This window comes from Somniosus microcephalus, chromosome 23 (genome assembly GCF_052327205.1).
Source record: "Somniosus microcephalus isolate GS21.2 chromosome 23, FLI_Smic_1.0, whole genome shotgun sequence".
Classification (NCBI taxonomy): Eukaryota; Metazoa; Chordata; class Chondrichthyes; order Squaliformes; family Somniosidae; genus Somniosus; species Somniosus microcephalus.
The window spans coordinates 6,907,216-6,934,904 of record NC_141009.1 but is presented as its reverse complement, the minus strand read 5'-3'; the positions used below and the strand labels follow the sequence as shown (position 1 = coordinate 6,934,904).

The following is a 27,689-nucleotide window of genomic DNA, read 5'->3' as shown; positions in this document are numbered from 1 at the left end:
AGTGGTTTGTAGAATGCAGCTTGTAATACAATTCTGTATCCCTGAATCTGAATGTTAGACTGCAGTTATACTGCCACTTGTGCCTTGATGCAAAATGGTTTTGGGTGTACATCAATGCAAAAGCAAAGACTGCCAAGCACACTAAAACCCTGAGGTGTGAACCCTGCCACCCCCCTCCCCCCCCCCCCCTTTTGGGAGACCAGTTCACATCTGTTTTGAGTTCCTAAAGGGTGTAGTACAATGTTCCCCATGCAGCTGCGCGTGCATCGGGAGGTCCCGCGCAGGCCGCGCACAAGCTGTTGCCACTGGAAGACGCCATGCATGTGCGGCCGCACAGCAACTTTAAAGGGACCGCACGAAAAATAAATAGAGGCAACATTGGTGCAGTATAAATCCAGCCGTGGTCTGGATTGATCTTTGCAGTTGGTGTTTTCATTTGTCCTGCCCAGATCAGGGAAATGATGGGACAACTGGATGGGGGAAACAAGCCTCTTGCCCACATCATTGGGGCCTCTTGCCCACATCATTGGGGCACGCCTCCTGGCAGCTCAGCCACAGAGTGAGGTGGGTCAGTGGCAGTATCTTGTGACTCTACTGACTGAGGTAGATGGTTGGATATTTTGGGAAGGGAGACTGGGAACTGTGCAAAGACTTGTGCACGTAAAGTTGAAAGGATCTCCAAAGCTAGATCCAGAAATACTGTGGACATTAGCAGTGCAGGAGATTAGAAAAATAGAATGTACACCGACATCTAAACATGCAAAACAAACAGGTTGCTTGAATTTTGGTTCAGAAAATGGCATCACGATGTTGAGTGTGTGTGACACATCAAGTTGTGTATGGAGACCTTTGTTGACCAGGTTCTTTCTCTGGCAGGTGAAAAGCTTCGTGTTTTGGGCTACAACCATAATGGAGAATGGTGCGAGGCTCAGACTAAGAATGGTCAGGGCTGGGTGCCCAGCAACTACATTACACCCGTTAACAGTCTAGAGAAACACTCCTGGTACCACGGGCCCGTCTCGCGCAATGCTGCAGAGTACCTCCTCAGCAGTGGCATCAATGGGAGCTTTCTGGTGCGGGAGAGTGAAAGTAGCCCCGGACAAAGATCCATATCACTTCGTTATGAAGGAAGGGTATACCACTACAGGATAAACACTGCGTCTGATGGAAAGGTACGTCGCCACTCGGGGCTAAACTGGGATCCCATTGAATTTGGCATGCTAAGAAATGTAACCTTTGTATCTGGATTAACAATCAAGATTCCTGTGAAGAACAAATTATCTTCATGGATGAGGGCTTTTTGGTGACTCATGTAACTTGGTCACTGGATGCGTATCAATAGAATTACATCGAATGTACAGCACAGAAACAGGCCATTCGGCCCAACTGGTCCGTGCCGATGTTTATGCTCCACACCAGCCTCCTCTCAGCCCTTTTCATTCACCCTATCAGCACATTCCTTCTATTCCTTCCTCCCTCACATGTTTATCTAGCCTCCCCTTAAATGCATCTATGCTGTTCACCTCAACCACTCCCTGTGGTAGCGAGTTCCACATTCTCACCACTCTCTGGGTAAAGAAGTTTCTCCTGAATTCCCTTTTGGTGACTATCTTATATTTATGGCCCCTATTTTTGGTTTGCTTTTTTATTGCCTTATTAACCTATGCCACTACTTTGTGATTTGTGTAGCTGTACCACTAGATCCCTTTGCTCCTCTACCCCATTTAGATTCTTATTATCCAAGCAGTGGGTGGCCTCCTTATTCTACCTACTAAAATGCACTACCTCACATTTATCTACATTGAAATTCATTTGCCAATTACACGCCCATTCTCCAAGCTTATGAATGTCTTGTACATTGTCACATTCTTCCTTCCTACTAACTGCCCCCTGCCCCCCACCCCCAATTTGGTGTCTGTGGGAATATCAGACCGAACAAAACTACTTCAAAAGGTCAATTTCAACAAAGAAATTTCGCAGTAAGATTCAAATAGACACATTATTGCCTCCACTAATCAAACAATTTGGAACTCTCTTTCCCCAAAAGCCTGTGGATGCTGGGCGACAATTGGAGCTTTCAAGACTGATGTCGATAGATTTTTGTTAGGCAAGAATATCGAGGCGTACGGAGGACAGGCGGGTAAATGGAGTTGAGGTGCAGATCAGCCTGAGCTGATCTAACTGAAGCGAAGCAGGCTAGAGGGGCTGAGTGGCCTCCTCCTGTTCCTAATGTTCCTATGTTACTAATTCAAATAAAGCAAATGAAAGAAAAATAATTGTCAGAGAAAAACTCTAAAGCACCGAGTCCAAGCATAGAAACATAGAAAAATAGGAGTAGGCCCTTCGAGCCTGCTCTGCCATTCAATATGATCATGGCTGATCCTCTATCTCAATACCATATTCCCGCTCTCTCCCCATACCCCTTGATGCCTTTTGTGTCTAGAAATCTATATCTGCTTCTTAAATATATTCAGTGACTTGGCCTCCACAGCCTTCTGTGGTAGAGAATTCCACAGGTTCACCACCCTCTGAGTGAAGAAATTTCTCCTCATCTCAGTCCTAAATGTCCTACCCCGTATCCTGAGACTGTGACCCCTCGTTCTAGACCCCCCCAGCCAGGGGAAACATCCTCCCTGCATCCAGTCTGTCTAGCCCTGTCAGAATTTTATACGTTTCAATGAGATCCCCTCTCATTCTTCTAAACTCTAGTGAATACAGGCCTAGTCGACCCAATCTCTCCTCATACGACAGTCCTGCCATCCCAGGAATCAGTCTGGTGAATGATAGCAAAATACTGCAGATGCTGGAAATCCGAAATAACAACAGAAAATGCTGGAAAAACTCAGCAGGCCAGGCAACATCCTTGGAGAGAAATTAGAGTCGACGTTTTGAAAAAGGGTTCACCCGAAACGTCGACTCTAATTTCTCTCCACGGATGTTGCCTGGCCTGCTGAGTTTTTCCAGCATTTTCTGTTGTTATATCAGTCTGGTGAACCTTTGTTGCACTCCCTCTATGACAAGTATATCCTTTCTTCGGTAAGGAGACCAAAACTGTCCCCAGGACTCCAGGTGTGGTCTCAGCAGGGCCCTGTATAACTGTAGCGCTCGTTATGTGTCACTCGTCTATCGATAACTTTGTGACTGTTTGCTGTGATACTCCGGTGAACATTTCGAAGCCCAATCCCAGCTGACTGGTTTTCGCTGGTCGAATTGCGGAACTGACCAGCTCTGGAGCACCGTTCCCGCTAACCTGCGCGGCCGCACAGCTTGTCTGGAGGTCCGGCGCAGCTCAGGACCGGCTTTTCAAAACGGGCGATTTCACGCATGCGCGAAATTTTGAATGGGCCGCGCGCGCAGCCCGCTAAAGGGACTGCGCACCCCAAAAAAAAAATTGAGGAGGAACATTGCTCTGGAGGAACATCCATTGTTTCTGCTTTCCGTCAAGTGATCTATGGCACGTTCCTTCCAAAGAAGGAGTGGTCCAATTTTTTTCAGATCATTGTAATTTCTGGAAGTGAACACGGCCTGGGCCCTTGCTGGGAGGCTCTGATTGCAGTCCTACTGCAAGTGTCCACCCACAGAAATGTTGAATCTGACTTGTTGCCAAAGATTTTCCCTTTTGCTCTGGGTAAAAGTTATAACTATCAAAGGCGCCCACTTGCAGAATCTTGTCGATGCTCCCGGTGCAGACGGTGATTTTTCTACGACTCCTATTTGACAGCCTCCACAAAGATTGCGATGGGAGAAAAATATTTGCATCCTGCGGGCAATCATCTCTGCAGTTTTATTTCCTGTAACCGTCTGACCTTCCTGAATTCACAGTTTAGCTTGGACACAGAGCTATGGTTCTGACACTGCCGTGGATTCCTAATGGTGTCCAGGCAGTCGGAGCCTTGTATTTGATCTAGCTGTGATGAGATCAGCACCTCGCCGTTTAAAGGCATGAGAAAAATATTGAAAGATATCTAATTGAACACCACAGCATCCTTTAGAGGCTAATAGAAGGGAGGGAGACTTGTATCTTTATAGTGCCTTCTCGCGTGTCTCAGCAAAGGCTCAGAGCAACTCGCATACAACGAGTTATTTTGAAGTGCGGCATCTGTTGCGTAGGCAAATGCGGCAACGGTGCAATGCACAGCAAGACCCCTCGCGGCACTGAAATGGACGACCAGTTAAACCTGTGTTTGAGGGAGGAATGTTGGCCAGGACTCTGGAAGAAGTCCCAGCTCCTCTTCCCGTTGTGCTGTGGGGGACTTTTACACATCCCCTTTTTACACTGGGACCCTCGGACAGAAGCAGACGTGCATCTCATTCAAACAAGACCACAGAACGTGCCTTCCCTCAGTCCCGCACTGGAGTCCGCCTGAACCAGTAGTGTCCAAACGAGCCAGCCTACAAAACCCAGAGAACTCGGTTCACTTATGCACTGGTTTGACCCCGTTTTGAATTTCTCGGGTCTGTTTTCGATGCAGCTGCCTCACCGATGCATAAATCCTTAGTCGCAGCACGCAAGGTCTGTCCGTATCAGCAACCTGGGAAGTGTGCAACTCAGCTAGAACATGGGTTTAAACTTTGTGCCCCATGAGGCTCTCGAGGTGCGCAGCCAGCGTGGCCCACACGAAAACGCTGGGCCGCACGGCTGATTCCCTGGAGCGAGACTCGAAGCCATGACCTTCTGCCTGAGAGACAGACTGACATGACTCGGGCAGACTGGGTTCACTCTCCCTAATGATGACCTGGAGCAAACTACGTATTCTTTTTGTACTTGAAGCCCATTACAGTGCCAAACTATATAACAATGCTGAACAAATACTTGTCTGTTGAACTCGAGCTTCACTTTATTTTAATCACAGCTGATATAGGATATAAACTATTTAACTTGGGGGTGTATTAAATAGGCAAAGTGCCTAGACATGAAGAAAATCTGATTCATGCATTGGAAAAGTTTTTTTTTTGCAAGTAGTCTTTGGTATGGTTCGGTGCAGGAAGTAATAGAATCTTGTCTTATTATTGCATAGTTTTAAAGAAATTTGATCTTTGCTCTGACGTGTCTCATCATTTGTATCCAGAGCTTTAGAATAAATAGTTCAGTTCCTGGAAGAATCTGTGGCATCATTCCATTGTTGGTGATTTAACACGACAGATGTGTAGAATTTAAGCGGGTGGGAAGGACCTACGATGAGGAGTAAATACAGCAAATCTCGAGCAAATCCGATTCAGATGTTGCTTCCCTGAAATTGCCCCTTTCTTTCAATGTTTTACTTCTCGACATGCAATGTTTTGGGATGGAAATTCAGATTGGAGATTTGTTTCCAGCGTTGGGTGCAGTTCAGTCTCAGGGTCGCCGCTCTTTAATAATGTTTCTTGGCAGGATCCTGATCTGGAACTGGCCAGCTGATTTGTTGAAACATTGTCAAAGGGAACTGTTTACCAATTCGAATATGCAACCCCCCCCCGACCCAAGTTTAAGGGGGATTGTCACTTGGGTTGGAGATAGTGGGAGGAGAGGCTGCATTTTGTGTAAAACAAGATCCTCTGCCTCTGAGAGTCTGCAAGGAGCATCACTATATGTCTTTGGAGCCGAGCGAGGATATCGATGCCTGGTTCAAGTCCAAAGTCAATCTTGGGGGACCTCGCGACCCATCAGACCTCCTGACCCGAGAAGGCCATCTGGACGATTCATTGCTGCCAGTCACTGGTGCTGAAATTAGGCGTGTCTTTGAAGAGAAATGGAAGTAAATTGAAAAAAAAAGAAAAGCTTGCATTTCTGTAGCACCTCTGGACGTCCCAAAGCGCTTTCCAGCCAATGAAGTACTTTTTGAAGTGTAGTCACTGTTGTAATGTAGGAAACGCGGCAGCCAATTTGCGCACAGCAAGCTCCCACAAACAGTAATGTGATAATGACCAGATAATCTGTTTTAGTGATGTTGTTTGAGAGATAAATATTGGTCCCGGGACACCGGGGAGAACTCCCCTGCTCCTCTTCGAAATAGTTTCCTGGAATCTCTTACGTCCACCTGAGAGGGCAGACAGGGCCTCAGTTTAATGTCTCGCCCGAAAGACGACACCTCCAACAGTGCAGCACTCCCTCAGTACTGCGCTGCAGTATCAGCCTGGATTTCTGTGCTCAAGTCCCTGGAGTGGAACTTGAACCCACCACCTTCTCAGAGGCGAGTGTGCTACCCACTGAGGGAGGCGGGAAGGAATTTCTGAGAATGGTGTTTGAATCTTCTCGCAACCACCCCGCCCCACACCCCTTAATGAAGCCTGTAGCTTTTTGTTTTTGTAAATGTTTTAAAATGGTAAGTTTATTGCTGAAATAACAACAGAAGACACTGGAAAAACTCAGCAGGCCGGGCAACATCCGTGGAGAGAGAAACAGAGTCAACGTCTCGGGTCGAAACCCTTCGTCAGAAGTTTATTGCTGAACCTGTCCACAACAAACATCGAGCTGTACTTTCAACAGTTTGATCCTCCAGTCTCCTTTTAGCGAACCACTTTATAGAGACTGCTGGTTACTGGGCTAGGAGAAACCCCAAATCGATCCATCACTGCTCCTCTTCAGTATCTACATGTTGTAAATTATCAAGTGGCGTGAGAGAGTCCGGATCTGGGAATTCTGATTGTTGAACGTCGGAAGATTAACTTTTAATGCCTTAAAGTCAGAGCTTTGTATACATTCAAATCGATCACCCTGGAGTGCGGTTCAGTATTGTATTCGTATTTTTCCTCTCAAATATCTATGTACATGAATGGAAATGAGATGTGATTACAGAGCCCGTGAAAGGTTCAGTTAGAGCAGTGACACAAGGTCTCTCGAAGGCACCGCACCGTAGGAAGGATGTATTGGCCTTGGAGGGAGTGCAGCGTAGGTTTACCAGAATGATACCTGGACTCCAAGGGTTAAATTACGAGGAGAGATTACACAAACTAGGGTTGTATTCCCTAGAATTTAGAAGGTTAAGGGGTGATTTGATCGAAGTTTTCAAGATATTAAGGGGAACAGATAGGGTAGATAGAGAGAAAGTATTTCCGCTGGTTGGGGAGTCTCGGACTGGGGGGGCAGAGTCTAAAAATTAGAGCCAGATCTTTCAGGAGTGAAGTTAGGAAACACTTCTACACACAAAGGGTGGTAGAAGTTTGGAACTCTCTTCCGCAAACGGGAATTGATGCTGGATCAATTGTTAATTTTAAATCTGAAATTGATAGCTTTTTGTTAACCAAAGGTATTAAGGGATACAGGCAAAGGCGGGTGTATGGAGTTAGGTCACAGATCAGCCTTGATCTCATTGAATGGCGGAACAGGCTTGAGGAGCTAAATGGCCGACTCCTGTTCCTATGTTCTGTGAAGTGGTGAAACTCTTCCAGCTATAGTGGAACCTCCATAATAGAGAGAGTAGATGGTTGGAAAGTGGTGATAATCGAAAGGGCTGGAGCAGCCGTGTCCATTCCCTTCCCCTTTGCTCTCCCAAAGCTGGCTCAAAGTATGCATGTTATTATCTCTGATCTGAATGACGGGAAGATGCTGTTTGATTCACCCACTGAGCTGGATAACCGAACGTGCAGACATAGATAAAATGTCGGCACTGTAACCATTGCTCCGGGTAAGTGGCAGCGCAGAGATCTACAGAGCCGGTAGTAATATGTCCGCTATTACTTTTAATATGTCTATTACTTTTCAAGGAGTTCCTTCCTCCCGCTCTCAAGGCGGTCGGTGGTGGGTGCAGGGGTAGTTCCGTGGACACCACCCACGACCATTCAGCATTTCTGAGCCAAGGCAGTGAGTATTGTCTGGCTATTTGACTTTGTTGGACATCACAGCCAAACCAAGTTTTGCCTTCCCCCTAATGTCCATCAGAAATAGTGAATGACAATTAGGAGGAGGAACCTTGGGCTGATTTTACCATGAACAGTGCCAGCCATGGCTCAGTGGGCAGCACTCTCACCTCTGAGTCACAAGGTCGTGAGCTCAAGTCCCACTCCAGAGACTTGAGCGTAAAAATCCAGGCTGACTCTCCCAGTGCAGTGCTGAGGGAGTGCGGCACTGCTGGAGGTGCAGTCTTTAGGATGAGGCGTTAAACCGAGGCCCAGGCTGCTCTCTCGGGTGGACATAAAAGATCCTGCGGCCACTATTTTGAAGAAGAGCAGGGGAGTTCTCCCTGGTGTCCTGGGGCCAGTATTTATCCCTCAACCAACATCACTAAAACAGATTATCTGGTCATTGTCACATTGCTGTTTGTGGGAGCTTGCTGTGCACAAATAGGCTGCCATGTTTCCTACATTACAACAGTGACTACACTTCAATAGTACTTCATTGGCTGTAAAGCGCTTTGGGACGTCCTGAGGTGGTGTCGAAATGCAAGTCTTTCTTTTTTTTGTTCACTTCCCTGGTAGAAATCCGCTAACTCAGCAGAGATCTGGGATTGAACCGAGTTGGCCGTCTGTATGGCTCGGCTTGGAATGTTGAGTCAGCAGGGGGAGTCTCGGCTACTATTTTGGTATGCTAGTAAACAGGAAATCCCAGATTTCAATCTCTGCGTGCAATAAATGTTCTATGTATAGTGCATTAAACGTCTTGAGATTGCCTTTTCCCCCTCCAATAAAGAAGCCGCTTGTTACTATAATACCAACCCATGGTGTTGGGCTTTCAACTCCTTCGTCCGGATCATCCTGTTGTTCCATGTTAGCAAAATCACATTGTTACCATTAAAAAAAATAAACTGCACGGAACAGGAGGGATAATGTTTGACAGGGAGGCCAAGAAGGTCATTCAGTCTTGGCTCTTTTGTGCTTCAGGATCCCCCATCACAAATGTGAGATTTCCACTGTTCAACTGGGATTCAAATGCAAATGTAATAGAGGTTCCCACCAGCAAGAGAGACCTTTCAATCGCTCTCTTGACAAAACATCTCAAGGAGAAGCCTATTCAAGATTTGGACAGCCCGTCACCGGGGAAAGTACTGACTCAAAATAAAACTGCGCCCATTTGACTGACTCTGAACGTTGGCTCGCGATTGGTTTTCTTGTTGTCTTTTCAGTCCGTCGGTGAAAGCGTTGAACTGCTTTTTGGCCTCATTGTTCTCGAGCAGAGCTGTGTGGCTCGTGGCGTCGATGAGATTTTCTGTTCCTCGCCGTGCTTCTATTGGAGAAAGCAGTGGGAAGTTTGAACGTTTATGCAGTGAATCTGCGGTTGTGCATTGTCCAGCCGCGAAGTGGTGATGTATGTGCCCAACGGCACGTGCAGACCCAAATTATCTTTTTGTAATTGCTCAGAGGAAATGCTGCAGGAAATCCCAATATTGAAATGGAGCTGAATCCATTGTTAGTTTGTGACTGTACAGGGGTAATGCCAGAATCCTTCATTAACTGCTGCAGTTGTGTGTCCTGAAACTTTATTCCTTTTTACAGAAACCCAGGCACTGTTATCTGGGTTTGAAATCTCTCCAAGTCTGAAACCTTAGATTTTAAAGTTTAGTGACTGTACAGTACTTATAACTTTTTTTTTTAAAACACACGGTTTGCATCTAAATCAGAACCAAATTGGCTTCATCAAAGCTGCTGTACAAAAGCAACTTGTGTTTATATAGGACCAGAACTGCCCAGCTCTTCCAATACTGCCATGGCATCTTTTACGTCTAGCTGAGAAGGCAGACTGGCCCTCGGTTTAGCGTCTCATCCGAAAGACAGTCCCTCCGACAGTGCGGTGCTCCCTCAGTACTGCCCCTCCGACGGTGCAGGGCTCCCTCAGTACTGTCCCTCCGACAGTGCGGCACTCCCTCAGTACTGCCCCTCTGAAGGTGCGGCACTCCCTCAGTACTGCCCCTCTGAAGGTGCAGCACTCCCTCAGTACTGCCCCTCCGACAGTGCAGCGCAGCGCTCCCTCAGTACTGCCCCTCCGACAGTGCAGCGCTCCCTCAGCATTGCCCCTCCGACAGTGCGGCGCTCCCTCAGTACTGCCCCTCCGACAGTGCGGCACTCCCTCAGTACTGCCCCTCCGACAGTGCAGCGCTCCCTCAGTACTGCCCCTCCGACAGTGCAGCGCTCCCTCAGTACTGCCCCTCCGACAGTGCAGCGCAGCACTCCCTCAGTACTGCCCCTCCGACAGTGCAGCGCTCCCTCAGCATTGCCCCTCCGACAGTGCGGCGCTCCCTCAGTACTGCCCCTCCGACAGTGCGGCACTCCCTCAGTACTGCCCCTCCGACAGTGCAGCACTCCCTCAGTACTGCCCCTCCGACAGTGCAGCACTCCCTCAGTACCGCCCCTCCGACAGTGCAGCACTCCCTCAGTACTGACCCTCCGACAGTGCGGCGCTCCCTCAGTACTGCCCCTCCGACAGTGCAGCGCAGCGCTCCCTCAGTACTGCCCCTCTGACAGTGCAGCGCAGCGCTCCCTCAGTACTGCCCCTCCGACAGTGCGGCGCTCCCTCAGTACTGCCCCTCCGACAGTGCGGCGCTCCCTCAGTACTGCCCCTCCGACAGTGCAGCGCTCCCTCAGTACTGCCCCTCTGACAATGCGGCACTCCCTCAGTACTGCCCCTCCGACAGTGCGGCGCTCCCTCAGCACTGCCCCTCAGACAATGCAGCACTCCCTCAGTAATGCACTGGAGTGTCAGCCTGGATTTTTGTGCTCTCGTGCCTGGAGTGGAACTCGAACCCACAACCTCCTGACTTCGAGAGGTGAGAGTGCTGCCCACTGAGCCACAGCTGACACTCTAATCAGTGGATTCTTTGCTCTGTAAAAACTCTACAGTCAATGATGTACACATTTCACACAGTCCCTCGCATCATTCTTTTATGCCACAAAGTCAATAAATTAACAAAAACCAAAATACCTCAGATGTTGGAAATCTCAAATAACAACAGTAAATGGTGTAAACGTCCAGCCGGTCAGACAACCTCTGCAGAGAGAGAAACAGAGTTGGATGAGAGGGTTGTCCTATGAGGAGAGATTGAGTAGATTGGGCCTATACTCTCTGGAGTTTAGAAGAATGAGAGGTGATCTCATTGAAACATAGAAGATTCTGAGCTGGATTGACAGGATAAATGCTGAGAGTTTTCTTTCTCCTGGCTGGAGAATCTAGAACCGGGGGCACCGTCTCAGGATAAGGGGTCGGCCATTTAAGACTGAGACGAGGAGGAATTTCTTCACTGAGGGTTGTGAATCTTTGGAATTCATCTAGAGGGCTGTGGATGCTCAGTCGTTGAGTATATTCAAGGCTGAGGTAGATAGACTTTTGGATACTAAGGGAACCAAGGAATATGGGGATCGGGCAGGAAAGTGGAGTTGAGGTCAAATGTCTTATTGAATGGCAGAGCAGGCTCGAAGGGCCGAATGGCCTACTCCTGCTCCTATTTCTTATGTTGATGACCTTTCGTCAGAATGGGTCAGTAAATGAAACCTTTGCCCCTACAGTCCATTAAAGCAGCTTGGGCAAGGAGGAAATTCCCTGATGCCAGCAAGAAAAAAATTACCATGCAACCACGATGTGGGTAAAACAATAGTGGGATAGATGCCAGATGAAATGTGTGATGGCGGGCTGGGGAAGTTCCAGACTGTGTGGCCTGGAGCCCCAAAGCGCACAAACCTCGTCCGTGAACACCCAAACCACATTCCAAGAAGAGAAAGTTGGCTAATGTGAAAGAAGGAAATGAGTCAACACCAGCTCCCTACCCAAAGGCAATGACCTAAGCCAGCGTGACCACCAATCCATGTGAGCACAATCTCCGCTTCCCCACCCAACTAAACCCCAAGGGCGGAGTGAAATTGCCTCAAATCATAAGTGTCTGCTGGCCCCCCTTTGCACACAACCATACCAGCCAAATCACGCTTCCAATCAATGTTCCCTCTCATTTATTTTTTTGGGTGAGCGGCCCCTTTAACGGACTGCGCGGCCCATTCAGATTTCCGTGCATGCACGGTTTTTCCATTGGCAAGCGGCCTGCGTGGGATCTCCAGACAGCAGCGCAGTTTAACGGGAACGTTGGTTCCCATGCAATCTCCCACAAGCATCGTCCATCTTGACTTCGCAACTTCTCAAATTATCAGTGTGCTATCAAAACTCTCAAAACAATGAGAAACCCTATTTTAGTGACTGAAGAAAAAGTTGCTTTTGAATTTTAATCTTGGGGAGCTTGTTCAGTTTTACAAAATAGGAGCGGGGTGGGGGGTGGTTGCCGGGAGGAGGAAAATCTTAAATTTCAAATTGAATCTGGGATTTTCAGGAGCCTATCGCCAATATTCGATATGTGAAGGTAGCAGAACTTTTACTCCAGACTAAGCCTGGGTTTTCATGATGGGGGTTCATAAGAGCTTAGTGGGTACGTAAGTGAATTATACAGGTTCCATAAAGTCATCAGATTTCAGCCCATCTTGTGCTGGAAATACCATGTACTAAATCTTGGGAATCCTGTATTCCGTGTCTTTTTGTACTTGTTGAATTACACGCAGGTATTTCTGTTGCTGTATAGTTGGCGGGGGGAGCCCGATCTGTCACAGTAGCACTATTTCTTTCGGGTAGTTGGCGCTGTCTTTTGGACATGGAACAGGTGGCCCTGGGAGTCTATATTTGCAGAAAAGTTGCAAAAGTACAGGTATTGAGATATAATAGAAAGACTTGCATTTCTATAGCGCCTTTCATGACCACCAGACGTCTCAAAGTGCTTTACAGCCAATGAAGTACTTTTGAAGTGTAGTCACTGTTGTAATCTAGAAAACGTGGCAGCCAATTTGCGCACAGCAAGGTCCCACAAACAGCAATGTGATAATGACCAGATAATCTGTTTTTGTTATGTTGGTTGAGGGATAAATATTGGCCAGGACATATTTATGGGATAAGTATGGGCATGTTGCTTTATACTGGCCGAGCACGTTTCCCCAGTCTGAATTAGATAGATTTTTTTTTAAAGATTGCCTTCAGTTTGAAAATAGAAACAGTCACCATCAGGGATTATTTGTAACTTTTTTACAACTCAAAATCTCCTTCAAAGGAATTTAATCAAAGTTTACAGTAACTTATTTTGACCATGAGACTCCGTCTGTGTCTGTCTGGCTGTGGCTCAGTGGGCAACACCCTCGCCCCTGAGTCAGGAGGTTGTCGGTTTAAGTCCCACTCCAGGGACATGAGCACAAAACAATCCACGCTGACACTCCCAGTGCAGTGCTGAGGGAGCGCTGCACTGTCGGAGGTGCTGTCTTTAGGCTGAGAAGTGAAACTGAGGCCCCGTCTGTCCTCTCAGGTGGACGTAAAAGATCCTGCGGCCACTATTTCAAAGAAGAGCAGGGGAGTTCTCCCCGGTGTCCTGGCCCAATATTTATCCCTCAATCAACATCACTAAAAGCAGATGATCTGGTCATTATCACAATGCTGTTTGTGGGAGCTTGCTGTGCGCAAATTGGCTGCAGTGTTTCCCACATTACAACAGTGACTACACTTCAAAAAGTATTTCATTGGCTGTAAAGTGCTTTGGGACGTCATGAGGTCATGAAAGGCGCTATAGAAATGCAAGTCTTCTTTCTTATATATATGTCTGTATATGTTGACTCGATGCAATTAGAGAAACTTGATTGAGTGGTGTGAAATAGCTGAATTAACGTAATTAAGATTACACGATCCTGAATAAATGGCTCTGCTGATGACACTGCCAATTTTCACTGTGGAGCGCTGTTGGACTTCTAATTCCGTTCCCCCGATGCTGTCATTAGCAGTCAATTATTTAAATATTCAATCATCAGAAATAGGAAGAAAAAATGGGTTTGTTTTATGTCTGATTCCTAAAAAATCCTTTCTACAGAATGTAATCCGTGGTGAGAAAATGTTAGTCCGGCACATTAACCTGGTCAAGTTCAAATATGAATGAAAGTCTTTGTTAACTTGTTAATGCTCAGCGTAGTAAAAATTCAAGTTTTCCCACAACATTTCTTAAGGGGATTGACAGGGTAGAAGCTGGGAGGATGTTTCCCCCTGGCTGGAGAGTCTAGAACCAGGGGTCACAGTCTCAGGATAAGGGGTCGGCCATTTAGGACTGAGAGGAGGAGAAATCTCTTCACTCCGAGGGTTGTGAATCTTTGGAATTCTCTCCCCCAGAGGGCTGTGGAGGCTCAGTCGTTGAGTGTATTCAAGGCTGAGATCGATAGATTTTTGGATACTAAAGGAATCAAGGGATATGGGGATAGGGCGAGAAGGTGGAGCTGAGACAGAAGATCAGCCATGATCTTACTGAATGGCGGAGCAGGCTCGAAGGGCCGAATGGCCGACTCCTTCTATTTCTTACATTCTTATGTTCTAACATCATAACTCAGCTGGGATTTTGCACATAAAATTTTAATGTATACCTTTAGCCAAACTGCTGCTCTGTCCATGAGTCAATTCAGTTAATTCAATCTACAATTATTTATCAGTTTCAGACTTCTCCAAATGTGTTAGCCTGTAAGACGAGATGTGACAGTAGACAATATTGGGTGGCTTACAGGACAAGGTGGTCCCAGAACTGAACACCCCAAAAATCAACTGTACTACAGAGCAAAGGAGCATCATCATAAATGAACTTTAAGCGACTCCTGTGTAATATCCTTTTAGGTCTTGTTTGTTGAACGTTACATTGGGGAAGCTGGCTTGGAGTTGCTGAGTTGCGCGAAGTAGCTGAATTGACAGTTAAAATGATGCAATCATTCCCTCATCATAAGCAAATGACTCACGAATCACTCGCACCCATCGCACTGTTGAACTCTAACAATTCCAGTCAGTTGTCTGATATCATGTGCAGTCACTGTGACACAAGGAAGGTGGTGCAAAGGTGCACCTCCCAATCCCGTGATCTCTACCACCTAGAAGGACAAGGGCAGCAGGCGCATGGGAACAGAACCACCTCCTCAAGTTCCCCTCCAAGTCACACACCACCCTGACTTGGAAGTATATCGGCCGTTCCTTCATCGTCGCTGGGTCAAAATCCTGGAACTCCCTCCCTAACAGCGCTGTGGGCGCACCTTCACCACACGGACTGCAGTGGTTCAAGAAGGCGGCTCACCACCACCTTCTCAGGGGTAATGAGGGATGGGCAATAAATGCTGGGTCTTGCCAGTAACACCCAAATCCCATAAACAAATGTTTTTTTTAAAAGGAGTGCCACAAGACTGATCCCTAGAGTTCAAGCACTAGGTTCTGAGGAAAGACTGTAAACCCCAACCCTTTGACCAAGCTTGAGACCATCCCTCCTAATAGATCCTCCTGTGGCTCAGTGTCCATTTTCTCTCCTTGCGCCTAAGTGACGTACCTCGGGACACTTTTCTTTGTCAAAGATGTCACATAAGTAACGATTTTTTAGAAAGTGTTCTCGGAATGTGGGCAGCACTGGCAAGGCCGCATTTATTGCCTGTCCTTTGTCCGGAAAAGGTGGTGGGCAACGATCCCTCTAAGCTGCGAGGCCACGCAGTTCTCTGCTGGTCCCGCACAGCCTGGGACCGGCTTTTTCAGTGGTGTGTTTCGCACACTGGGAACGGGCCGCACAGCCGGGGCTGTGTGCACAAAAAAAAAAATTAGGGGAACGTTGGTATATTCAAGAAGGAGTTAGATATATTTCTTAAGGCTAAAGGGATCAAGGGATATGGGGAGAAGGCAGGGACAGAGTAATGAATTTGGATGATCAGCCATGATCTCATTGAATGGTGGAGCAGGCTCGAGGGGCCGAATGGCCTACTCCTGCTCCTATCTTCTATGTTTCTATGGTGGTGGACCTTCTACTTGAACCACTACAGCCCTTGTGATGCCCCCACAATGATGTTAGGTAGGGAATTCCAGGATTCTGGCCCCAGCACCAGCGGGCGATATATATCCAAGCCTGCATGGTGAGTGACTTGGAGGTAATGGTTCCCCAGTATTGCTGCGCTTGCCCCTTTGAGCGGTCGAGGTCGAAAGGGGAAGGAGGTGCTGTCCCAAGTATTTCGGTGAGTTGCTCACACTGCAGTCACGGTGGATGGGTGGCGGAGGGGGCGGATATCAAATCCAGTGGCGGGGCACCAATCAAGGGAACTGCTCTGTGCTGGATGATGTTGAGCTTCTCCTGTGTTGTAGCAGCTGCAGCCATTCAGGCAAGTGGCGAGTATTCCATCACCCTCCCGACTTGAGCCTTGTAGCTGGCTAGGGGTCAGGAAGTGAGCCACTTGTTGCTGTTATTCCAGGGAGCGAGAGTGTAATTTGAGGTGCGTTTATATGGCTGTGGCTCAGTTGGTAGCCTCTAAGTCAGAAGGGTCGTGGGTTCAAGCCCCCACCACAGATTTGGAGAACACAATCTACGCATTGTTGGAGAGAATGTTTTTCGAATGAGATGCAAAACCGTGTCCCTATCTGCAAGCTCAGGGATGTAGAAGATCCCATGGTGCCATTCAGAGAAGAGCAGGGAGTTCTCCTGATGTTCTGCCCAACTTTCGTCCCTCAACCAGCACTGCCCGAAAAAGTATTATCTGGTTATTCCTTTGTGTGCTGTTTGTGGTACCTTGTGCACAAATTGGCTGCTGTGTTTCTCCATCTAACTGTGACTGCACCTCAAACGTAATTGATTGATTGTTGAGTGCTTTGGGGCATTGTGAGGATGTGATCAGATGCTCTATAAATGCAAGCTTGCTCGCTCTTTGTCATTCATATTCATCTTGTGAATTTAAACATAGAATGAACTGAAATAGAAAAATAGGAGCAGGAGTAGGCCTTTTGGCCCTTCAAGCCTGCTCCGCCATTCAATATGATGATGGCTGATCCTCTATCTCAATAGTATATTCCCGCTCTCTCCCCATACCCCTTGATGCCTTTTGTGTCTAGAAATCTATCTATCTCCCTCTTAAATATATTCAGTGACTTGGCCTCCACAGCCTTCTGTGGTAGAGAATTCCACAGGTTCGCCACCCTCTGAGTGAAGCAATTTCTCCTCCTCTCAGTCCTAAATGTCCTACCCCGTATCCAGAGACTGTGACCTCTCGTTCTAGACCCCCCCAGCCAGGGGAAACATCCTCCCTGCATCCAGTCTGTCTAGCCCTGTCAGAATTTTATACGTTTCAATGAAATATAGTAGAGATCACGTTAACTTTTTGTAATTGATTTCTTTAAAAGGTCATGTACATAAATTAAAAGCACATTTTTAACAGTGCACCTTCAAATAAGTTTGAGATAACTATGAAAATGATCTTAATTAGCCTGGGGCTGTAGCTGTTTATATTTCTTCACCCTTCCATGGCTAAAGAAGGACAAACTTTCTTGGGGAGCTCAGTAGCGAGGAGTTTAAGGCAGCGGTTGCAGCGGGTAGGGCCAAGGCAATTGGAGGCCTGTCAGTGGAGTGGGGAGCGGGAGGGACATGACGCCAGTGTCCCAGGAGTGGCAGGCACAGGGCTGGAGGAGTACGCTGCAGGGAGCATGGAGCAGGGCCACGGAGGGGTTTCTCAACCCGAATTCCCGGATGCAGTGGCTGTATCCGCAAGTAATTGTGGAAATAATAACCGCACTAAACATTCACTCCCTCCACCACCGGCGTACCGTGGCTGCAGTGTGTACCATCTGCAAGATGCACTGCAGCAACTCGCCAAGGCTTCTTCGACCGCACCTCCCAAACTCGCAACCTCTTCCACTTAGAAGAACAAGGACAGCAAGCACATGGGAACACCACAACCTCCAAGTTCCCCTCCAAATCACACACCATCCCGACTTAGAAGTATATCGCCGATCCTTCATCGTCGCTGGGTCAAAATCCTGGAACTCCCTCCCTAACAGCACTGTGGGAGCACCTTCACCACACGGACTGCAGTGGTTCAAGAAGGCGGCTCACCACCACCTTCTCGAGGGGCAACTAGGGACGGGCAATAAATGCTGGCCTTGCCAGTGACATCCACATCCCAAAAACGAATTTTTTTAAAACTCCCTTATCGAAAGTCACCGTCTGCTGACGGGCCTCGGTTTAGGTGGCGCTTGAGGCTGAGTGTAAAACTGTTCCGTTGCTTAGTCTTGTCCCTTCGCACCGAACACACTGATTATGAGCAGGAGAGCTGACAACTCCAGTTATTACTACAGCACATAGCTATCTTCACGGCCATTAAAAATGAGGTGATACAGTTTATGCATCGAATTTGTGTTCAGAGCTGCGCATCTGAACTTGGGTGGTGGAAGTGTGTGTAAGTTTGAAAGCCGAGTATGTCCGGTATTCACCGCCTAGTTCAGTGAGGACCATTAATCAGCAGATTCATTACAAGTAAATGGGAATAATGGTAAATTTAAGAGTCACTGTGGTGTAGTTGGACAAGCTATCGGAATTTTGGAAGTAAAAATGTTAAGTATGTGGGGGTCTCACTAGGCTATGGCGCCGGTCCCCGGGGGGGGGTTGGTACTTGAAGAGAATCTTGCGAGATGCGGGAGGATTTGGTTCCAACCGTGCTGTCAACAACACACTCAGTTTTTACCCCAGTGACACAGCAAACCACATGGAATGAAAGAAGAAAGAAAAGAAGTGCTCCCTTCAGCTGTCTGCTCGTGCAGAGACCCCCTGAGATTAGCTGACTGCTGGTTCTGCGATTGCTTGATCCCAAGTATTCAGGGCGAGGAATGCCTGATAAAATTCTTTACAGGGTGGTTGTCAGGGGGCCTGGAAACTGGTTTGCGCTGGAATACAGTCATTCCAAGACTGCGTGTGCAGATCCTGACTCTCTGCAACATACCATTCATAGCAAGAAGGTTTTTTTTTACCCCTTCCAAAGAAAACGATATTTACATTTTTGCCATTTCTTTCCCCCCCCCCCCCCCCCCCCCCCCTTTTGATTGCTTTCGCCTTCAGGAAACCTCCCACAGGAAGGTCAGGCTCAGGAGGGACTGATTTATTGGCTTTGATTCCAGTGCTTAAGGTGGTAACCTTGTGACAAAGTTCATGGGCATTGCTAATGCGGAATTTCACTTACTGTGATTTTTTTTTTCATTCTCCCTCCCTTCTATTCAAAGAAAAAACACATTTGCAGAATATCGTGTTGGTTTGTTTTATCAAGTGAAGCCAGTATTTATCCGTGGGATTACAAAAGGCCTTCAGAAGAGATGATCCAGTTTTAAAATGTGACTCAGCCAGGGGGGCTCCTTCAAAAGAACTTTTAATAATGCTTTCTAAATATTCTCCTGAACACCACAATCTGTATTACTGACATTTGGAAGAATAAACGAATTACTTGCATTCCTATAGCGCCTTTCACCACCCCAGGACATCCCAAAGCGCTTCACAGCCAATGAAGTACTTTTTGAAGTGTAGTCACTGTTGTAATGTAGGAAACGCGGCAACCAATTTGCGCACAGCAAGCTCCCACAAACAGCAACGTGATAATGACCAGATGATCTGTTTTAGCGATGTTGGTTGAGGGATAAATATTGGCCGGGACACCGGCTCTTCTTCCAAATAGTGGCCGCAGGATCTCTTAAGCCCACCTGAGAGAGCAGACGGGGCCTCGGTTTAGTGTCTCATCCGAAAGAAGGAAAGAATATACCACACGTTTCAACAGCATCATGCTTAATGTGGCAATTGCTGTAGTTTCACTTCCCAAAGCTACACACATACTGACTGTTACGAGTGATTCACTGCGAGTCTGCACCTTCCCACATTACAACAGTGACTACACTTCAAAAGTACTTCATTGGCTGTGAAGCGCTTTGGGAACATCCTGAGGTCGTGAAAGGCGCTATAGAAATGCAAGTTTGTTCGTTTTTTTATTGCGATTTCTACCCACCCCCACCCCCCTCCCATCCTCTTTTGCTTCCATCCCTTTGTAATACGTTGGGCGCAGCTAGTTTAAAGTGTTTGCTCATTACGCTGCAATTTCTGTCTGAATTTTTTTTCATTGTTGAAACTCAACTGGGTAAAGGCTGAAAGTATAATCGGCGCCCTGGCTGGTTGTCGGAGGGCATCAGGTGCGTGTCTGCGAGGCGGGCTTCGACACAAAGACGGCAGCACAGCTCCCCGAGTCAGGCATGCAACCAGGAGCTTCCTCGCACAGTGTGGGCATGGCCGCCCGTGTGGAGCATAACTCCAGTGCGCTGTTGGCCTAGAATTGACGCAGCTCACCGGCACTTTGAGCAGCTCGGCTCGGAGTTCTATTTTTGCAAATAAAACCAGGAAAATTAAGGTTAAGCAGCAAGACATTGTTTTTGAAGGGAGAGGCTCAGGGGAGAGGCTGAACGACTATTTAAAGTGCCTGTCAGCAGTAGAAATGAGAGATTGTAATGTTCAGTCAGTTATATTGATCATTTGGATCATTACAGTCAGATTCTTCAGTGTCTGTACACATTTGTTCTGAATATTTAATTCACATTCTAGTTGTTCCCACAAGCATCTTTTTATAAATAAAATTTTTTTAAAAAATTATTCATTGATGGGATGTGGGCGTCGCTGGCTAGGCCTGCATTTAGTGCCCATCCCTAATTGCCCTTGAGAAGATGGTGGTGAGCCGCCTTCTTGAACCGCTGCAGTCCATATGGTGTAGGTACACCCACAATGCTGTTAGGAAGGGAGTTCCAGGATTTTGGCCCAGCGACAGTGAAGGAACGGCGATACAGGTCCAAGTCAGGATGGTGTGTGGCTTGGAGGGGAACTTGTAGGTGGTGATGTTCCCATGCGTCTGCTGCCCTTGTCCTTCTAAGTGGTAGAGGTCGCGGGTTTGGAAGGTGCTGTTGAAGGAGCTTTGGCGAGTTGCTGCAGTGCATCTTGTAGATGGTACACACTGCAGCCACAGTGTGCCGGTGGTGGAGGGAGTGAATGTTTAAGGTGGTGGTTGGAGTGCCAATCAAGTGGGCTGCTTTGTCCTGGATGGTGTCGAGCTTCTTGAGTGTTGTTGGAGCTGCACTCATCCAGGCAAGCGGAGAGTATTCCATCACACTCCTGACTTGTGCCTTGTAGATGGTGGAAAGGCTTTGGGGAGTCAGGAGGTGAGACACTCACTGCAGAATACCCAGCCTCTGGCCTGCTCTTGTAGCCACAGTATTTATATGGCTGGTCCAGTTAGTTTCTGATCAATGGTAACCCCCAGGATGTTGATAGTGGGGGATTCAGCGATGGTAATGCCATTGAATGTTAAGGGGAGATGGTTAGAGTCTCGCTTGTTGGAGATGGTCATTGCCTGACACTTGTGTGGTGCGAATGTTACTTGCCACTTGTCAGCCCAAGTCTGAATGTTGTCCAGGTCTTGCTGCACATGGACACGGACTGCGTCAGTATCTGACGAGTCTCGAATGGTGCTGAACGGTGTGCGATCATCAGCGAACATCCCCACTTCTGACCTTATGATGGAGGGAAGGTCATTGATGAAACAGCTGAAGATGGTTGGGCAGCATAACTTCAATATTTTCTTATTTAAGTAAAAATACTGATTTCTTAAATAAGACGAGTGTGATCTGATAGGAATAATGACCCTCAAATTGCCCATGTCTGTGTCCGTGATTCTAACATTGCCAGCAACCGTTCTAGCTAATAACCCCCTCCCCATAGAAAGACATCTCATTGTTTGTTGTTGTTTCATATTTAATGTGTGAGAAGTGTGTGGTATCCAAGTGAAGATGTTTCCTTTTTTTTTAAGAGCAGAAAGGGATCTTCAAAAGACCTTTCAGTACAGAGTAGATGGCAGTTCATGTTTCATCTCCCCACTCGCTCAGTTCCCAGTTCAGCTGCATTGCTGTGGGAAGGTGCTAAGTGAAAGACGAGGAGAAATCACTACTTCCAATCTCCATGGCATCAGTCGCCTGTCGCCCGACCTCGGTCCATCTGCTGCTGAAACCCTTCATCCATGCCATGGATTGCTACCAGTGCCACGAGCTAATAAGTTTAGAGAGAGTAAGATAGATAAGCTAAATACGTGGCTTGAGCAGTGGTGCAAGGGAGAGGGATTTAAATTCCTGAGGCATTGGAACCAGTTCTTGGGGAGGAGTGACCTGTACCAAGGGGACGGTCTACACCTGAACTGTGAGGGAGCCGATGTCCTCGGGGTAATATTTTCTAGGGCGGTTCGGGAGGATTTAAACTAATTTGGCAGGGGGATGGGAACCTAGGTAGTGGAAAAGAGGGAAGTCATATGAAGTCAGAAATAGATGGTAGAAAGGTGAGAAGCAATAAGCAAAGGAGAGAAACACAAAGGGCCAAACTAATTCATAATGAGAGTGTGAAAAAAGCAAGCCTGAAGGCTTTGTATCTTAATGCTAGAAGCATTAGGAACAAGGTGGATGAATTAGTTGTGGAAATAGAGGTAAACAAGTATGATTTGATTGGGATTACAGAAACGTGGCTGCAGGGTGGGCAAGGCTGGGAACTTAACATCCAGGGATATACAATATTTAGGAAGGATCGGCAAAAAGGTAGGGGAGGTGGGGTAGCATTGCTGGTAAAGGAGGGGATTAATGCAATGGAAAGGAAGGATATTAACTCGGATGAAACGGAATCTGTATGGGTAGAAATGAGAAATAGCAAGGGGAGGAAAACGTTAGTGGGTGTGATATATAGGCCTCCAAATAGTAATATGGAGGTGAGGGAAGGCATAAAAAGGGAAATTAGAGAAGCGTGCGATAAGAGCACAGCTGTCATCATGGGTGACTTTAATTTACATATTGATTGGACTACCCAAATTAGTAAAAATTCTGAGGAGGAGGAATTCCTGGAATGTTTTCGGGACGGTTATCTGGACCAATATGTCGAGGAGCCGACTCGAGATCAGGCCATTTTAGACTGGGTATTGTGCAATGAGAAGGGACTTATCAGCAATCTTCTTGTACGAGGCCCCTTGGGTCAGAGCGATCATAATATGATCGAGCTCTCAGTCGAGATGGAGAGTGAGGAAATTGAATCAGAGACTAAGGTCCAGAACTTAAATAAAGGGAATTACGAGGGTATGAGACGGGAATTGGGTAAGATTGATTGGGTGGTGTTTCTGGGGGGATTGACAGTGGATAGACAATGGCAAGCATTCAAAGATAGAATGGAAGAATTCCAGAACATGTTTATACCGGTTTGGCATAAAAATAAACCTAAAAAGGTGACTCAACCGTGGATAACGAGGGAAATTAGGGACAGCATAAAATCAAAAAAAGGGCATATCAACTGGCAAAAAAAAGCACCAGACCGGAAGATTGGGGGCAGTACAGGATACAGCAAAAGAGGACAAAGGGATTAATCAGGAAGGGGAAAATAGAATACGAAAGTAAACTTGCAGCAAACATAAAGACAGACTGCAAAAGCTTTTATCGGTATATCAGGAGGAAAAGACTGGTAAAATCCCAAGTCGGTCCCTTGCAGTCCGATTCGGGAGAATATATAATGGAGAATAAGGAAATGGCAGACCAATTAAACTCATACTTTGGTTCTGTATTCACAAAGGAGGACACAAATAACCTCCCAGGAATATCGGCAAACATAGGGACTAATGAGAGGGAGGAGCTGACAGAAATTAGTATCTCTAGGGATATGGTGTTGGGTAAGTTGAGGGGACTGAAGGCCGACAAATCCCCAGGGCCTGATAAACTACATCCTAGGGTACTTAAGGAGGTGGCCCTGGAGATAGCAGATGCTCTAAGGATCATCTTCCGGAACTCCATTGACTCGGGAACAGTACCCGTGGATTGGAGGGTAGCTAATGTTACCCCAATATTTAAAAAGGGGGGTAGAGAGAAAGCAGGGAATTATAGACCAGTAAGCCTTACATCGGTTGTGGGCAAAATGCTAGAGTCCATTATTAAGGATAAAATAGCGGAGCACTTGACAAATGGGGAAAGGATCGGACAGAGTCAACATGGATTTACAAAGGGTAAATCGTGTTTGACTAATCTGCTGGAATTTTTTGAGGAGGTAACTGGTAGAATAGATGGGGGAGAGCCAGTGGATGTGGTGTACCTTGACTTCCAGAAAGCCTTCGATAAGGTTCCACACAAAAGATTATCATGCAAAATTAAGGCTCATGGGATTGGGGGCAAAGTATTAACGTGGATAGAGAACTGGCTGGCGGATAGAAAACAGAGAGTTGGAATAAACGGCTCGTTTTCGGAGTGGCAGGCAGTGACCAGCGGGGTGCCGCAAGGATCTGTCCTGGGACCCCAGCTGTTCACAATATATATAAATGATCTGGATCAGGGAATTGGATGCAATATTTCCAAATTCGCTGACGACACTAAACTAGGAGGAGGGGTGGGCTCTGATGAGGATGTCAGGAGGCTACAGTGTGATTTGGACAGGTTGGGGGAATGGGCGGATACGTGGCAGATGCACTATAATGTGGATAAATGCGAGGTTATCCACTTTGGGGGTAAAAACAGGAGGGTAGATTATTATCTAAATGGCAATAGATTGGGAGATGGGGAAGTGCAGAGGGACCTGGGTGTTCTTGTGCACCAGTCACTGAAGGAGAGCATGCAGGTGCAACAGGCGATTAAGAAGGCAAATGGTATGTTGGCCTTCATATCAAGGGGGTTCGAGTATAGGAATAGGGATACCTTACTACAGCTGTACAAGGTGCTGGTGAGACCGCATCTGGAGTATTGTGTACAGTTTTGGTCGCCCCATCTGCGGAAGGATGTTCTTGCCATGGAAAGAGTGCAACGGCGATTCACCAGGCTGATACCTGGAATGGCGGGAATGACCTACGAAGAGAGATTAAATAGTTTGGGCTTGTACTCACTGGAGTTTAGAAGATTGAGAGGGGATCTCATCGAAACATATAAAATTATGGCAGGCCTGGACAGGCTGAATTCAGAGAGAATGTTTCCAATGGCCGGGGAGCACAGAACCAGGGGCCACAGTCTAAAAATAGCGGGCAAATCATTTAAAACAGAGATGAGGAAGAATTTCTTCACTCAAAGAGTGGTGAGCCTGTGGAATTCCCTGCCACAGAGGGCTGTGAAGGCTAATTCAATAAATATTTTCAAGAGAGAATTGGATATATTTCTGAAGGCTAAGGGGATTAAGGGTTACGGAGAAAAGGCGGGGACGGGGTACTGAACTGGTAAGATCAGCTATGATCTCAGACGAAGATCAGCCATGATCTCATTGAATGGCGGAGCAGGCTCGAAGGGCCGAATGGCCTACTCCTGTTCCTATCTCTATGTATCTATGTATGCCGATATCCCCGCCCTACTTCAGTGCTATCCTGACTGACTTCCCATTCTCCACCCTCCATAAACCTCATCTTACCCAAAAACCCTGCTGCTGGTCTCCTACATCAAGCTGACCTACACTGGCTCCCGGTCCGGCAATGCCTTAAGTTTAAAATTCTCATCCTTGTTTTCAAATCCCTCCCTCTCTCTGTAACCTCCTCCAGCCCTACAACCCTCTGAGATCTCTGCGTTCCTCTAATTCTGACCTCTTGCACCTCTCCGATTTTCTTCGCCCCACCATTGGTGGCCGTGCCTTCAGCTGCCTGGGCCCTAAGCTCTGGAATTCCCTCCCTAAACCTCTCCGCCTCGCTACATCTCTCCTCCTTTAAGATGCTCCTTAAAACCTACCTCTTTGACCAAGCTTTTGGTCACCTGTCCTAATATCTCCTTATGTGGCTCTGTGCCAAATGTTGTTAACATTCCTGTGAAGCACCGTGGGATGTTTTACTGCATTAAAGGCGCTATATAAATGCAAGTTGTTGTTGTTGTCGTCATTCATCACCGAACGACATTGTCTCCTGGTCCCCAACACCTGAAATTTAAAATTCTCATCCTCGTAATTAAATCCCTCCGGAGCCTCACCCCTCCCTCTCTGTAACCTCCTGCAGCAACACAATCCCCCCTTCCTCAGGCAAACTGCACTGCCATGTCTGGGGCATCAATCGCCTCTGCCCCCTACCTCAGTCCATCTGCTGCCGAAACCCTCGTCTGCGCTTTTACCTCTGACTCCAGTGTCTTGTGCACCCCCACCCTTGGCTGTGTCTTCAGTTGCCTGCGGCCCATTCTCTGGAATTCCCTTCCCAAATCCCTCATGCTTTTCCACCCCTCTTTCCCCCCCCCCCCCCCCCACCTTTAAGACCCCCCTTAACACCCCCACCTTAGAGCTTTGAGTCAACTCTGCCAATCTCTCTTTTGGCTTGGTATGTGTTTATTCCTCGCACCTCAAAGTGCCTTGGATGTTTTTCGATGCTATAAAGGTGCGATACTATAAATATAAGTTGCTGGAGGCCCAAAAAGAAAGGGAGAAGTAACAAGGTCACACTCGAGTACATGCCCACAAAAAACATTTCGTATTACAAAACCCACTTTCAGTACAGAGCACTGTTTGACCTGGACTCGACACTGGTTTGGAAGAAAAACAAGTGCACTGACTCAAGCAGTAAGTTTAACATTTAAATAGTTGTGGTTCCAGGCAGAAGCATTAGCCTGTCAGCTTAATTGATAGGACTCCTTCCTGCTGATTGTGTTATTGTCATTATGGGAGATTGCAGTGCTTGTAGGCGGCGAGAGTACATTTTACCAACGTGTGGGCGAGAGTAAAAACTCTTGCATGGCTCGTAGTTTAGTCTGTCGGAACTTGGATTTTTTCTTTGTAGAAACTTTGCACTCATTTTCAGTATTTCAACAGAGTTCCAGTAAAGTGGCTCATTTGTAAGACTTGGTGTTCGCTTGGCTCAGTTAGTCGCACTTCCATCCCATTCAGTGTTGTAATGTCAAGCCCCCCTCTCTCCAGGACTCGAGCGTGTAATCAGAGGCTGATAGTACCGCACTGAGGGACAGTGCTGCATTGTCAGAGGATGAGGTAGCAAACCGAGGCTCCGTCTTTCTGTTCTGCTTCAGGTGGACGTTAGAGATCCCATGGTGAGCAGCAAGACCTTCCTCTGCCCAAGTCAGCGTTCCTGGTCATTCATCTCATTGCAGTTTGTGGTATCTTGCTGTGTACAAAATGGCTGCCACATATGCCTACATATAACAGTCCCTGCACTTCAAAGTAATTCTTTCAATTATATAGGGCCCTGGTGAGACCACACCTGGAGTACTGTGTACAATGTTGGTCTCCTTACCGAAGGAAGGATATACTTGCCATAGAGGGAGTGCAACGAAAGTTCACGAGATTGATTCCTGGGATGGCAGGACTGTCGTATGAAAAGAGATTGAGTAAACTAGGCCTATATTCTCTTGAATTCAGAAGAATGAGAGGGGATCTCATTGAAGCATACAAAATTATTACAGGGCTTGATAGGGTGGATGCTGGGAGAATGTTTCCCTTGGCTGGGGCGTCTAGAACCAGGGGCCACAGCCTCAGGATAAAGGGTAGGCCATTCAGGACTAAGATGAAAAGAAATTTCTTCACACAGAGGGTGATGAACCTTTGGAATTCTCTACCCCAGAGGGCTGTGGAGGCTCAGTCATTGGATATATTCAAAACAGAAGTCGATAGATTTCTGACTAGTAAGGGCATCAAGGGATATGGCGATAGGGCAGGTGAATGGAGTTGAGGCAGAAGATCAGCCATGATCTCATTGACTGGCGGAGCAGGCTCGAAGGGCCGAATGGCCTAATCCTGCTCCTATTTCTTAGGTTCTTATATTCTACACAGAACATTTGTCTGGGAGACATAAGGCGCTATATAAATGCTAGCCCTTTTTTTGAAACCTATGAGATCTTACTTGTGAAAGAAAAAAAAGACTTGCATTTCTATAGCGCCTTTCACGACCTCAGGACATCCCAAAGCACTTTACAACCAATGAAGTACTTTTTGAAGTGTAGTCACTGT

The 27,689-nt window shown here is 47.1% G+C and overlaps 1 protein-coding gene across 2 annotated transcripts in view; it reads left to right on the top strand.

Moving 5' to 3' along the window:
* Positions 1-27,689, top strand: part of abl1 (abl oncogene 1, non-receptor tyrosine kinase) — a 230,514-nt gene that overhangs the window by 154,562 nt on the left and 48,263 nt on the right. For both annotated transcript variants that reach the window (XM_085965314.1, XM_085965315.1), the window contains exon 3: positions 877-1,172. In XM_085965314.1, coding sequence (XP_085821440.1) covers positions 877-1,172 — 296 coding nt within the window. The remainder of the gene's footprint in view (positions 1-876; positions 1,173-27,689) is intronic.